General features: G+C 46.9%; 2 protein-coding genes across 3 annotated transcripts in view; one reads left to right on the forward strand and one right to left on the reverse strand.

Annotated features, from left to right (window-relative positions):
• The window catches only part of smyd5 (SMYD family member 5), a 31,651-nt gene extending 21,381 nt beyond the window's left edge, over window positions 1-10,270 (forward strand). For both annotated transcript variants that reach the window (XM_059965846.1, XM_059965847.1), the window contains 4 exons: window positions 4,540-4,596; window positions 5,532-5,626; window positions 6,778-6,848; window positions 8,584-10,270. In XM_059965846.1, the coding sequence (XP_059821829.1) occupies window positions 4,540-4,596; window positions 5,532-5,626; window positions 6,778-6,848; window positions 8,584-8,725 (365 nt within the window). In that variant the 3' untranslated portion in view covers window positions 8,726-10,270. The remainder of the gene's footprint in view (window positions 1-4,539; window positions 4,597-5,531; window positions 5,627-6,777; window positions 6,849-8,583) is intronic.
• A 147-nt stretch (window positions 10,271-10,417) lies between these two features.
• Window positions 10,418-15,338, reverse strand: part of LOC132391984 (protease-associated domain-containing protein 1-like) — a 28,497-nt gene continuing 23,576 nt past the window's right edge. Inside the window, exon 5 of the mRNA XM_059965848.1 lies at window positions 10,418-14,878. Within this exon, the coding sequence (XP_059821831.1) occupies window positions 14,758-14,878 (121 nt within the window). The 3' untranslated portion in view covers window positions 10,418-14,757. The remainder of the gene's footprint in view (window positions 14,879-15,338) is intronic.

Here is a 15,338-nt window from a genome sequence, read left to right on the forward strand (position 1 = left end):
ATGTAGTCTATATGGACTTCAGCAAGGCCTTTGACAAAGTTCCACATGGAAGGTTCAGTCGTTAGGTATTAATGCTGGAGTAATAAAATGGATTCAACAGTGGCTAGATGGGAGATGCCAGAGAGTAGTGGTGGATAATTGTTTATCAGGATGGAGGCCGGTGACTAGCTGGGTGCCTCAGGGATCTGTTTTGGGCCCACTGTTGTTTGTAATATACATAAATGTTCTGGATGATGGGGTGGTAAATTGGATTAGTAAGAATGCCAATGATACTAAGGTAGGAGGTGTTGTGGATAATGAGGTGGGTTTTCAAAGCTTGCAGGGAAATTTATGCCGGTTAGAAGAATGGGCTGAACGTTGGCAGATGGAGTTTAATGCTGAGAAGTGTGAGGTTCTACATTTTGGCAGGAATAATCCAAATAGAACATACAGGATAAATGGTAGGGCATTGAGGAATGCAGTGGAACAGAGAGATCTAGGAATAACAGTGCATAGTTCCCTGAAGGTGGAGTCTCATGTAGATAGGGTGGTGAAGAAGGCTTTTGGAACGCTGGCCTTTATAAATCAGAGCATTGAGTACAGAAGTTGGGATGTAATGTTAAAATTGTACAAGGCATTGGTAAGGCCAAATTTGGAATATTGTGTACAGTTCTGGTCACCGAATTATAGGAAAGATATCAATAAATTAGAGAGAGTGCAGAGACGATTTACTAGGATGTTACCTGGGTTTCAGCACTTAAGTTACAGAGAAAGGTTGAACAAGTTAGGTCTCTATTCATTGGAGGGTAGAAGGTTGAGGGGGGATTTGTTCGAGGTATTTAAAATTTTGAGAGGGATAGATAGAGTTGACGTGAATAGGCTGTTTCCATTGAGAGTAGGGGAGATTCAAACGAGAGGACATGATTTGAGAGTTAGGGGGCAAAAGTTTAAGGGAAACATGAGGGGGTATTTCTTTACTCAGAGAGTGATAGCTGTGTGGAATGAGCTTCCTGTAGAAGTAGTAGAGGCCAGTTCAGTTGTGTCATTTAAGGTAAAATTGGATAGGTATATGGACAGGAAAGGAGTGGAGGGTTATGGGCTGAGTGCGGGTAGGTGGGACTAAGTGAGATTAAGAGTTTGGCACGGACTAGGAGGGCTGAGATGGCCTTTTTCCGTGCTGTGATTGTTATATGGTTATTGAACAAGTTCCCTTTCTGTGATCCAACACCAACCTGATTTTCTCAATCGCCTTGCATATTGAAGTCCCCCATTACAATTGTGTCATTACCCTTATTTCATGCCTTTTCCAGCTCTGTTTGCAATTTTAACCCCACATCTTGGCTACTATTTGGCAGCCTATATATGATTCCTTTGCAATTTCTTAGCTCCACCTACAAAGATTCAACATTGTCAGACCCTCTCTTTCTAAAGATGTAATTCCATCTCTTACCAACAGAGCCACACCACCGCCTGTGCCTTCCTGCCTGTTCTTTCGATACAAAGTATATCATTTGATGTTAAGCTCCCAACTTTGGCCTTCGTTCATCCACGACCAAGTGATACCCACGATGTCATACCAACCAATCTCTAATTGTGCTACGAGTACATCCACCTTATTCCAAATTCTATGCACATTGAAATACAGCACCTTAAGTCCTGCATTCTTCACCCTTTTGAATTTTGCCCCTGTGGTACAAATTAACCCTTTGCTCTGTCTGTATTTGTACTCTGTCTGCTTGTCCTTCCTTACATTCATGTTACACCCATCATCTACTTGTAAACCCACTGGCTCATCCTCAGCTCTATTGTACTGGTTCCCATCCCCCTGCCATATTAGTTTAAACCACTCCCAACAGCTCTAATAAATCTGCCCGCAAGAGCATTGGTCCCCCTCAGATCCAGGTTTGATTAGGAAGCTTAAGATAAAGGAACCCTTAGGAGGCAGAAATCATAATATGATAGAATTCACCCTGCAGTTTGATAGGGGAGAAAATAAAAACAACTATCAGTATTACAGTGGAGTAATGGGAATTGACAGAGCCATGACAAGGAGCTGGCTAAAGTTAATTGGAAGGGGACACTATCAGGGATGATGGCAGAGCAGCAATGCCAGGTGTTGCTGGGGGGAAATTTGGAAGGCACTGGATAAATGCATCCCAAAGAAGAAGTAGTATTCTAAAGGGAGGGTGAGGCAACCATGATTGACAAGGGAAATCAATGACAACTTAAAAGCAAAAGAGAGGGCATATAATAGACAAAAATGAATGGGAAGTTAGAGGATTCAGAAGCTTTAAAAAAAAATTAACAGAAGCCAACTAAAAGAGCCATAAGAGAGAAAAGCTGAAATATGGAGGTGAGTTAGCCAATAATATAAAAGAAGGTGCCAAATATTTTTCAGATATAGAAAGAGTAAAAGAGTGGTGAGAGTGGATAGCAGACCACTGGAGAGGTAGTAATGGGGGAGAAAGAAATGGCAGATGAACTTATGTATTTTGTATCCATCTTCATTGTGGAAGACACCAACACTATGCCTGAAATTTGAGTGTGTCAGGGCAGAAGTGAGTGTAGTTGTTCTTGCTAAGGAGAAGGTGCTTGGGAAGCTGAAAAGCCTGAAGGTAGATAAGCTATCTGGACCAAATAGCATACACCCCAGGGTTCTGAAAGACCTAGCCATAAAAATTGTGCGGCATTAGAAATGAGCTTTCAAGAAACAGTAGATTCTGCAATGGTTTCAGAAGACCAGAAAATTGCAGATGTCACTTCACTCTTCATGAAGGGAGAAGAACAGAAATTATTGGCCAGTTGGTTTGACCTTAGTGGTTGAGAAGATGTTGGAGTCGATTATTAAGAATGAGATTTTAGGGTACTTGGAGGCACATGATAAAATAGGCCAAAGTCAGCATGGTTTTCCAAAGAGGAAATGTTGCCTGACAAATCCGTTAGAACTCTTTGAAGAAATAGCAGGCAGAATAGACAAAGGAGAGTCAGTTAATGTTGTTTACTTGGATTTTCAGAAGGTCCTTGACAAATTGCCACACATGATGCTGCTTAACACGATAAGAACCCATGGTATTACAGGAAAGATACGAGCATTGATAGTCTTGACGAAGGGTCTCGGCCCGAAACGTCGACTGTACTTCTTCCTATAGATGCTGCCTGGCCTGTTGCATTCCACCAGCTTTTTGTGTGTGGAGCATTGATAGTAGATTAGTTGGCTGGTAGGAGGCAAAGACTGGAAAGAAAGGGGCCCTTTTCTGGTTGGCTGCCAGTGGCTAGTGGTGTTCCACAAGGGTCTGTGTTGGCACTGATTCTTTTTACGTTATATGTCAATTATTTAGATGAGGGTTTGTTGCAAAGTTTGTGGACGATACAAAGATAGGTCGGGTAGTGTTGACAAAGCAGGGCGTCTGCAGAAAGACTTTGACAGATTAGGAGAATGGGCAAAGAAGTGGGAGATGGAATATAATGTAGGGAAGTGCATAGTCATACGCTTAGGTCGAAGAAATAAGGCTATTTTCTAAATCAGGGCTGCAAAGGGGCTTGGGAGCCCTTGTGAAGGATTCCCTAAAGATTAACTTGCAGTTTGAGTCAGTGGTAAGGAAGGGAAATGCAATGTTAGCATTCATTTCGAGAGGACTAGAAAATAAAAAGCAATTATGTAATACTGAGACTTTGTGACGTGTTGGCCAGATTGCGCTTGGAATATTGTAAACGGTTTTGGACCCCTTATCTAAGAATGATGAGCAATGAAGAAGATGGCGCCTGTGAACAACACAACCAAAGGTGACGTCCTTCAAACAGTTCACTAAACGACTTTTACTTCTTCATGCAAATATGATCCTGCTCTATTGGAACCTGGGGTTTATATTCTGATAGTGTGTTTTTGGGCCGATTGAGTGACCTGGCACTTTGCTCTCTCTGAGGGAGTTTCGTGAGGTTTTGAGCAGAGTGTGTGGCCTTGTGGACTGGAGGCCAAGAACCTGGAGATGCGGCTTGAGCCCACGAGGAGCACTTGATGGCTGTGGGCCTGATGGCTGCTCAGAAGAATGAGGGAAGGTCTCATTGCAACCTATCGAACACTGAAAGGTCTGGATAAACTGGATGTGGAGTGTAAGACCAGAGGGCACAGTCTCAGAATTAAAGGATGTCCATTTAGAACAGAGATGAGAATGTTTTTTCAACCAGAGACTAGTGAATCTGTGGAATTCATTGCCACAGATACTATGGAGGCCAATTCATTGAGTTTACTTAAGGCAGAGGTTGGTAGATTCCTGATTAATCAGGGTGTCAAAAGGTTACAGGGAGAAGGCAGGACATTGGGGTTGAGAGGGTTAATAAATGATTGCATGGTAGATCAGACTAGATGGGCTCAATGGCATAATTCTGCTCCTATGGTTTTATGGCCAAGGGTCCTGTTTCTGTGTTGTGATTGCTCCATGACTGAATCTCTGGGAAGTTTAAAGGTAACCATGCGGTTCTTGTGTTCTCTGGTGGAAGAAGGTGAGTGATATACTGGAGCAGTGTGTAAACTGATGCACTGATGGTTTGGTGTTCCCACAGAGAGTGGAGAGTTTCTGAACTGCGAGGGATCTGGACTGTACCTTCTGCAAAGCTGCTGTAAGTAACTAAGGTGATGTGTAGATTCTACCACAGATAATATCACCCTCGCTGTCAAAGCAAGCTTACCACTCTCCCCATAGAGCAATGAATTTGTCCCATATGACTGAAGAACTGTGTGAGGGAGCTGGATTAATATCAGTGGGGATACCATCAGTGATGCAGGGTGCTGGGAGAGAGGGGCACTGAGGTTTGGTGTGAGGGAGCTGAATTAATATCAGTAGGGATACCGTCAGTGATACAGGGTGCTGGGAGAGAGGGGTCACTGAGGTTTGGTGTGAGGGAGCTGAATTAATATCAGTAGGGATACCGTCAGTGATACAGGGTGCTGGGAGAGAGGGGTCACTGAGGGACAGTGTGGGGGAGCTGGATTAACGTTAGTGGGGATACCGTCAGTGATACAGGGTGCTGGGAGAGAGGGGACACTGAGGAACAGTGTGAGGGGAGCTGAATTGACATCAGTGGGGATACCATCAGTGATGGTGCTGGGGGATTGGGGTCACAGGGACAGTGTGAGGGAGCTGAATTAATGTCAGTGGGGATACCGTCAGTGATTCAGGGTGCTGGGAGAGAGAGGTCACTGTGGGACAGTGTGAGGGAGCTGGATTAATGTCAGTGATTCAGGGTGCTGGGAGAGAGGGGTCACTGTGGGACAGTGTGAGGGAGCTGGATTAATGTCAGTGATTCAGGGTGCTGGGAGAGAGGGGTCACTGAGGGACAGTGTGAGGGAGCTGGATTAATATTAGTGGGGATGCTGTCAGTTATCTCACTACGTGACATTGAGGCACAATGCTTGTCGCCAAGTGTTTGTTACTCTAATGTGGTATTGTTCTGAAGTCACTGGACAGTGCCACTGGAATCACATCCGGTCAGCTGAGGGGTGGGGTGAGGTGAGGTGGTGTGAACATGTGTGTAACCTTTGACCTCTGCTACAGGTAACCACAGCTGTATCCCCAATGCTGAAACGTCTTTCCCAGAAAACAATTCCCTCCTTCACCTGACGGCACTGCAGGATATTCCGGCTGGGGAGGTGAGGTCCTGTCACCGTGTCCGTTCATCTCAACACCTGAGTAGAACACCAGCAGGCAGACACCTCGCCCTCCAAATCAACTCACCCTTCCACAAGTATTAATAAGCAGATGCTGGAAATGCAGAGCAACACACACAAAATGCTGGAGGAACTCAGTACATTTGAACCCAAAACATTGATTGTTTACTCCCCTCCATAGATCTGCCTGACCTGCTGAGTTCCTCCAGCATTTTGTGTGTGTCGCTCTTCAACAAGATCAGTGGTTTAATTTAGAGATTATTTTTATTTGTCACATATATATTGAAATATTCAGTGAAATGCAACATTTGAATCAATGACCAACACAGTCCTAGGATTGAACTGAATCGACTTTATTTCTTAAATCCTTCACATATATAAGTAAAAATCTTTACATTATGTCTCTATCTAAATGTGCAATCATAGTAATTGATAATAAGTTATAATAAATAGAACAGTCAATGCGACATAGAAATACACTCAGATCAGTGTGAGTTAATCAGTCTGATGGTCTGGTGGATGAACCTGTTGGTCCAGGCTTTTATGCTGCGGTACCATTTCTCGGATGGTAGCATCTGGAATAGGTTGTGGTTGGGGTGACTCAGGTCCCCAATGATCCTTCGGGGCCCTTTTTTTAAACACACTGGTGTGTACAGACCATGTGAGGTCCTTGGTGATGTGGATGCTGAGGAACTTAAAGCTGTTCACTCTCTCAACCCCAGATCCATTGATGTCAATAGAGGTTAGCCCGTCCCCATTCCTCCTGTCATCCACAACCAGCTCCTTTGTTTTTGCGACGTTGAGGGAGGTTTTCTTGACACCATTGTCAGAGAGATGACTTCTTCCCTGTATGCCACCTTACTATTGTAGCATGCCAACAGTTCATTGCAAGTAATTGTACATCTTTGAAATATGGAGGGAAACCAGAGCACCTAGAGGAATCTTTCAGGGGCAGAATGTATAAACTCTTTACAGATAGAGGCAGGTATTGAACCTTGATTGCTGGCACAGTGACGCATTATGCAAGCCACTATGTTACCATACTATCCTGTTCTGCAGATTTCTGGTATCTGCAGAATCTCTTCTGACCATGCAGATCCACCTGAATTTTGATAACTTTCATGTTTCTACAGGAGATCTGTATCACGTACCTGGACTGCTGCCAGCGCGAGCGAAGTAGACACTCACGGAACAAAATCCTCAGGTAGAGTTACCCTCACCTCCCCCTCGGCCCCGGCACAGGGAGCCACACTTCCTGTCTTGGGTTGGAGGTCACCTCATATTCTGGGTCGCCTCCAACCTGACAGCATGAACATCAATTTCTCTAACCTCTAATAATTTTACCCCCCCCCCCCCCTTTTTCCTCTGGTTCCTCTCTCACCTGCCCATCACCTCCCGCTAGTTCCCCTCCTTTCTCCCACAGTCCCTCCTATCAGATTCCTCCTTCAGCCCTTCACCTCTTCCACCAATCACCTCCCAGCTTTTCATTTCACCACCCCCACCCATCTTCCCCCCCACCAGATCTCAGCGATCACCTGTCAGCTTGTATTTCTTATCCTGGCTTCTGCCCCCTTCTATCCAGTCCTCACGAAGCATCTTGGCCCAAAATGTTGACACTTTTCCTGCTGAGTTCCTGCAGCATTTTGAGCGTTGCTGAATATTTCCCACATCCATCATCAATACAGGAGATGGGATGTTATGTTGAAAGTGTGTAAGTGCTGGTGAGGACTAATTTGGAGTATTGTGTGCAGTTCTAGAAACCGACCTATAGGACAGATATCAGTAAGATTGAAAAAGTAGAGAGGAAATTTACAAGTATGTTGTCGGGACTTGAGAACCAGAACTTAATGGAAAGGTTAAATAGGTTCAGACTTTATTTTCTAAAGCATTGAAAAATGATTGGAGATTTGATAATATACAAAATAATGAGGGTATAAATAGACCATAATCGCCCACAGCACCTGATGACGAAGGTAATAGGCTGAATGTAAGCAGGCTATTTCCACTGAGATTGGGTGAGACTAGAACCAGAGGTCATAGGTTAAAGGTGAAAAGTGAAATACTTAAGGAAACTTTGTCACTTGGAGGGTGGTGAGAATGTGGAACAAAGTGCCAGAGGAATGGTGGATGGGGGTTCCATTTCAGCATTTAAGAGAATGTATATGGATGGGAGGGGTATGGAGGGCTGTGGTCTGGGTGCAGGTCAGTGGGAGTGGACAGAATGGACTAGATGGGCTGAAGGGCCTGTTTCTGTGCTGTAGTGTTCTGTGATTATCTGTAGAATCTCTTTTGTTTATATCTTCACACTAATTCAGTTTTTCCCTTATCTTGACCCTTTGTCATGTCAGTCACAAACCTGGCCAATATAGCTAGTGTACCTGCCTCCACCACTTCCTCTGTCAGCGGGCTCCATACAGCTACCACCCTCTGTATATATAAAGTAAAAGTTGCTGCTCAAGTTCTTATTAAACGAGAGGACATGATTTGAGAGTTAGGGGGCAGAAGTTTAAGGGAAACACGAGGGGGTATTTCTTTACTCAGAGAGTGATAGCTGTGTGGAATGAGCTTCCTGTAGAAGTAGTAGAGGCCAGTTCAGTTGTGTCATTTAAGGTAAAATTGGTTAGGTATATGGACAGGAAAGGAGTGGAGGGTTATGGGCTGAGTGCGGGTAGGTGGGACTAGGTGAGATTAAGAGTTCGGCACGGACTAGGAGGGCCGAGATGGCCTGTTTCCATGCTGTGATTGTTATATGGTTATATAAATCCTGGGTGTGTGTGATGGGACAGTGTGGAGGGAGCTTCACTCTGTGTCTGACCCCGGGAGTGTGTGATGGGACAGTGTGGAGGGAGCTTCACTCTGTGTCTGACCCTGGGAGTGTGTGATGGGATGGTGTAGAGGGATCTTCACTCTGTGTCTAAAATCCATGTTATCTCTCAAAGGGAGAACTATCTGTTCGTCTGCTCCTGTCCGAAGTGCGTGGCTCAGGCAGGTGACCTGGACTTGACATCAGAAGAGGAGGAGGAAGAGGTGGAGGGTGAGGCGGAGGGCGCTGAGCTGGAGGACGAGATGACAGACGTTTAAACATGCACCAGCAGCAGGAGTCCAGCAAAGAGAGTGGATGAGCAATCTTTGTATCAGTAATGCAATAACCACACCCAACTATTCATCACACATCAACCAGTCTCTGTACAATGTACTTGCTCCGCCTCACACCGGTCAACTTACCGGTCTGCTCTCTGGTCTCTGGACTTTGCTGGTTTGAGTGGGCCAGGTTGAGGAGGGAGCTGTGCCCACCCTGGGTATCTGCTCCTGGCAATGGATGAAGCAGGCAGGTCTTGCTGCAGTCTGTGCCAATGGGCTGCACCCAGTGTTGGGAGGACCCACTGGGAAGGGATGGCCTGGGGTTACTGTGAGGTCTGTCTCCTTCAGCCGTGGAGGATCAGACTGGGTCTACTGTGGGAAAGGTACTGGCTTTTGGCAGAACTTTCATTCATTATCAAACTGCTCAAAAATAATGTTTAAAATCGTTTCAACCCACAATGTGCATGTGTTTGTTGAAGAGAGGAATGTGTGATCGTGTGTGCGCGTGCACATGCAAGAGGTCGGTATGTGATTTATTTATTTGGAGATTGAGCGTGGAACAAGCCCTTCTAGCACAACACATCACATCCTCCAACAACCCATCACAGGACAAATTTACAATGACCAATTAACCTAGCAACCGGTATGTCTTTTGGACTGTGGGGGGAAACCGGTGCACCCAGAGGAAACTCATACCGTTACAGGGAGAACATACAAACTCCTTACTGTCGGGGTTTGACTCTAAACTCCAGTGTCCTGGGCTGTAATAGTGTTGCACTACCCACTATTGCTGTGGTGGTGCCCCAGGTGGATTGTGAGTGTGTCTGTATGAACAAAAGAGTGCACAATATCATGGCATCTGTGTTGTGCAGAAGGTACTTCAATGTTTCAGGGGAGCCCGTAGCTGTCTGAAGGGTTGCCTCCCACCAGGAGTCCCAGAGGCGCTGGACCCTGTGGCCAGCTGGGCCCTCCTTCCACTGAGCGATGATCATCACCAAATATGGAGCCAGCCCGTGCGCTGGTTTACACACAGGATGTTACTGCCCAGCAGCAAGTTCACTACTGACTCAGGTTTCTGTTCCCACACGACTCCCTCCCCGTAAAAAGGGTGCTTGTCAGGGAGAAGTCATAGAGTGAGATGGAAACGGTTTGGGGCAGCAGACCGGGCTGTAGGAAAAGGTGCAGGGTGGGGACTCTAGAGCAAGGTTGTTTTGTGTGACTTTACCCTTTTGGTGTGATCACTCGGGTCAAGTATGATGTCCGAAGGGGTTGTCTGTGGTGTGTCCTCAGGTAGCTGTCGAGGCTGATCGGGATGCTAGGGTGGATTCTCTTCATGAAGAATGCCTGTGTGACATTGCCTAACGGGGAGAGGCTGATGCCCAGTCCTTGACGGGTCAGGGTCAGGGTCAGGGACCGGTGGCACAGAATGCAAGTGACTCTTCACGCCATTCTGCCGTGTCATCATCTGCCAGCACCACTGCTGAGGTCCTGGTTGGATCGCTCTTTGTCTGGCACTCTCTACCTGACCTCGCTGCCATGGGTGACTCTACCAGATGGCATTGCTGTCAGAACCTGATGAACTCACAAGCCTCTCCACCACCACGATCCTTGGAGAAGATTGTCTTTGGAGCTGCTAAGGTTCTAAAAGTCCCACACCCACAGGAGACAATGAGGCTCGAGAGGACACCAAGGGAAAATTGAATATTTTTATGTTACATAAAGTGGAGAGAAAGAGACTCTATATAAACACATTGATTACGACAGACATAGCGTTGATTAGTTGGACCATCACTAGGTTAGTGATAAAGCAGCAGACGATATCAATCATTGTCCCAAACTAGTGATGTGCACCTAGTTCACTCGATAAAGGGTTCTCTCCCTCCCACCCTCCTCCCCCCCTGCACATGCACTCTCTCTCTCACCCCCAAAACTCTTCCTATCACTGAAGTTTACAAGAATGGGGGTAGGGGGAGATCTAAGATTTGCATATTAAAAGGCCTAGATAGATTGAGTGTGGAGAGGATATTTCCTTTCGGGGGGAGTCTAGGACCAGAGGGGAGGGGTGCCTGTTTAGCATTGAGATGAGGAATTTCTGTAGCTAGAGGGTGGTGAATCTGAAACTCAATGCCACAGGCGACAGTGAAGGCCAAGTCACTGAGTATATTTAAAGCAGAGATTGATGTTCTTGATTACTGGGAGAAGGCAGGAGGATGAGGTTGAGAGGGAAAATAAATCAGCCATGATGGAATGGGAGAGCAGACTTGGTGGGCTGAATGGCCTAGTTCTACATCTAACCCAGACTGGGTTGGAAGGTTTCTCCTGAAGCCACCAGTAGACCAGAGGAGAGTCTAAAGCAGGTGACGATCGATGATATGGAACACAACAGTACAGACCACGTTGTGCCTGAACCATCTCAGAACAATGCTGTATGTGGCCAATTGATCACACAGTTAATCAACTGGGCCTCCTATGCACAAAAGGCCCCTCTCTTGCGTGGAATTTCAAGCGTGCATGATTTTCATCTCAGTGGGGCCAGTTCATCACTCCTTCACAAAGTTCTTCAGTGTGTACCATGGCCAACATGGCTCAATAAAAATGTTTAATCATACAACTCTCGTCATTCTGCTCCACGCATATGTAACAGTACCGACCTTTTAACCTACTCTGAGATCAAACTAACCTTTCCCTCTCATTTACCCATCTACTTTTTCTATCATGCATTTGCATTTCTAAGAATTTCTTCAATGTCCATAATGTATCTGTCACTACCAGCAGTCCCGGAAGTGTCCGGTGTCAGCCCCAGGGTGCTCAAAGCCTGAGCCCCCCAGCTGTGTGGAGTACTTCATCACGTCTTCAGCCTGAGCCTGAGTCTCCAGAGGGTTCCCGTGCTGTGGAAGACGTCCTGCCTCGTCCCTGTACCAAAGACACCGCGCCCCAGTGGCATTGACCTCCCACATCATGAAGACCCTGGAGAGATTTGTTCTAGAGCAGCTCCGGCCTATGGTTAGGCTACACTTAGACCCCTTCCAGTTCGCCTATCAGCCCCAACTAGGAGTTGAGGATGCCATCATTTACCTGGACAAGGCGGTGAGCACTGTGAGGGTCATGTTTTTTGACTTCTCCAGTGCGTTCAACACCATCCACCCCGCTCTGCTAGGTGAGAAGCTGACAGTGATACAGGTGGATGCTTCCCTGGTGTTATGGATTATTGATTACCTGACTGGCAGACCACGCTTGCAACACTGTGTGTCAGACAGAGTGGTCAGCAGCATTGGGGCTCCACAGGGGACTGTCCTGTCTCCCTTTCTCTTCACCATCTACACCTTGGACCTCAACTACAACACAGAGTCTTGCCATCTTCAGAAGTTTTCTGATGACTCTGCCATAGTCAGATGCATCAGCAAGGGAGATGAGGCTGAGTACAGGGCTACGGTGGGAAACTTTGTCACATGGTGCGAGCAGAATCATCTGCAGCTTAATGTGAAAAAGACTAAGGAGCTGGTGGTGGACCTGAGGAGGGCTAAGGCACCGGTGACCCCTGTTTCCATCCAAGGGGTCAGTGTGGACATGGTGGAGGATTACAAATACCTGGGGATATGAATTGACAATAAACTGGACTGGTCAAAGAACACTGAGGCTGTCTACAAGAAGGGTCAGAGCCGTCTCTGTTTCCTGAGGAGACTGAGGTCCTTTAACATCTGCCGGACGATGCTGAGGATGTTCTACAAGTCTGTGGTGGCCAGTGCTATCATGTGTGCTGGGGCAGCAGGCTGAGGGTAGCAGACATCAATAGAATCAACAAACTCATTCGTAAGGCCAGTAATGTTGTAGGGTGATACTGGAATCTCTAATGGTGGTGCCTGAAAAGAGGATGCTGTCCAAGTTGCATGCCATCTTGGACAATGACTCCCATCCACTCCATAATGTACTGGTTAGGCACAGGAGTACATTCAGTCAGAGACTCATTCCACTGAGATGTAACACTGAGCGCCATAGGAAGTCATTCCTGCCTGTGGCCATCAAACTTTACAACTCCTCCCTCGGAGTGTCAGACACCCTGAGCCAATAGGCTGGTCCTGGACTTATTTCCATCAGGCATGATTAACTTAATATTATTTAATTATTTATGGTTTTATATTGCTATATTTCTAAACTATTCTTGGTTGGCGCGGCTGTAACGAAACCCAATTTCCCTCGGGATCAATAAAGTCTGTCTGTCTGTCTGTCACACACCCACCACCCTACAAAGAAACATTTGCTCTCACATCAGCCCACAAGGTTGTCCAGTCCAAGCTCAGTCTAACCCCTCCCATATAACCCATTGTTTTTCTACCATCTATTGGTCAAGATTGGCTTTCATTTTAACGCAAAGATGTATTTATTTGTTTGATTTATTGTCAGATGCAGCCAGGTGCAATGAAATTCCTTGTTCATGTGAAGTTGAACTTCCTCAGCTGTCGTGCTGGATTTGAACGTTAGACCCTTTCAGCCCATTGAGCCCACACTGAGCTTCAACCAGATTCCCCCTTCATTCTCCCCATCTCATCCACGCAGCAGCCAATTAACCTACACACCCACATATCGTGGGCTGTGGGAAGGAACCAGGGGAAGTCCACGCTGTTTCAAGGACAGCATTGTTGGTGGAGATTGAACGGGAGTTACTGGGCAGGTAAGGAAGTGCTCCTATCAGGGGTGGTACTGCCCCTCACCCTGCCTGCCTCTCCATAGCTCCCCATGGCTATTTGCGGAGCCAGCTCTGCAGGGATGAGCAGTCCTACTTCCCCTAGGTCACAAGAGCTTCCATTGTCGGCTCAACCCATGGGTCAGAGGTGCTACCTTAACAGGATAGAGTCCTCACTGTCCCTAACCTACCACCCCATGACCCTCCACATCCAGCACATCATTCTCCATAACGTCCGCCCTCTCCAATGGGATCCTACCATAAAACGCTTCTTTACCTCATATTCCCCTCGATCCACGTCTCCCTTGTCCACTCATTGCTCCTGTCACTTTCCCCGGCAAATGGGATAAGGACTACCCCTGTCCCTCCATCACCACCACAGAATCCTTAACTTCCAGTAATTTCTTCCCACCCCCCCAGCTTCTCTCTTTTCAATTCCCCATTCTGATTCCCATCTCACCCCCCCCCCCCCAAACTACCCATCACCTTCCTCTGGTTCGCAATTTCCCTTTCTTTCATGGACTCCTCCTCTAACACCTATGAGTCTGTCAGGGGTCACCCACTGTATCTGCACTCCCAGTTCAGCCTGCTCTAGACCGGAGAGACCTGACGCAGCTTGGTGTTAATCGCTTTCACTCCGTCAGTGTCAGGGAGGATTTCCCTGTGGTCAACCATTTTAATTCCAATCCTAATTCCCAGTCTGACATGTCAGTCCACGGCCTGCTCTACTGTCACAATGAGCTCACTCTCGGGCTGGGGGAACAATTCCTTCTGGCTGGCCTTCAACCTGACGGCAAGAACATCGATGACTCGAACTTCTGGTAATTTCTCCCAACTCTCCCTTCTCTCTTTTTCCATTTCCCATTCTGGTTCCCTTTCTCCCATGGTCCACTCTCCTCTCCTATCAGATTCCTCCTTCTCCAGCCCTTTACCTTTCTCACCATAACCTTCCCCCACCTTCTCACTTCATCCCACCCAGTCAGTCACCTGGTCTCACCAATCACCTGCCAGCTTGTACCCCTCCCACCTTCTCACTTCATCCCACCCCACCCACCCAGTCTCACATATTACCTGCCAGTTGGTACACCCACCTCCTTATTCTAGTTCCTTTCCAGTCCCGATAAAGGGTCTTGGCCCAAAATGTAAATTGTTTATCTCCCTCCACAGATGCTGCCTGACCTACTGAGTTCCTCCACTGACTGGGCAGCAGCATCACTCTGGAACCTGCGGGAAGAGGCTGAGGGGGTCAGGGTGTGGAATCCAGTGAGGAGATGATTTAGTACAACACCAAACCACGAGCATCACAAAGTGTTCATTTGATCCGGCCAGAAGTCCTTCAGGCGCCGTCTCCTCACCACAGAGTCCAAGGTGGCTGCTTCAGGTGGAAGGTCGGGACGCCACTCACGTTGACGGGGATAGAGATGACAGCCCAAGGCAGCCCGTGGACCTCCAGCGATCGGCGGATCATATACCTGTCCGACGCAGGAAAAGGAAGCTGTCACGTGTTGAGATTATAAAGCAGAGGAGCAGAATTTGACCCATCGATTGCTCTGCCATTCCATCATGGCTGATTTATTATTCCTCTCAATCCCATTCTCCTGCTTTCTCCCCGTAACCTTTGGTGCCCTGACTAATTCTGTAAATTTCTGCATTCACAATACCCAATGACTTGCCACCACAGCTGTCTGTGGCATTGAATTCCACAGATTCACCACCCTCTGACTAAAGAAATTTCTGCTCATCTCCCTTTGAAATGTATGTACCTATATTCTGAGTCTGTCCGTTCTGATCCTAGACTCCCCCACTGCAGGAAACATCCTCTCCACACCCACTCTGTCTAGGCCTTTCAATGTTCAATAGGTTTCAATGAGACTCCCCCACATTCTTCTAAACTCCAGTGACTACAGGCCCAGTCTATCAAACGCTCCTCAA

This window comes from Hypanus sabinus, chromosome 3 (genome assembly GCF_030144855.1).
Source record: "Hypanus sabinus isolate sHypSab1 chromosome 3, sHypSab1.hap1, whole genome shotgun sequence".
NCBI classification, from domain to species: Eukaryota; Metazoa; Chordata; class Chondrichthyes; order Myliobatiformes; family Dasyatidae; genus Hypanus; species Hypanus sabinus.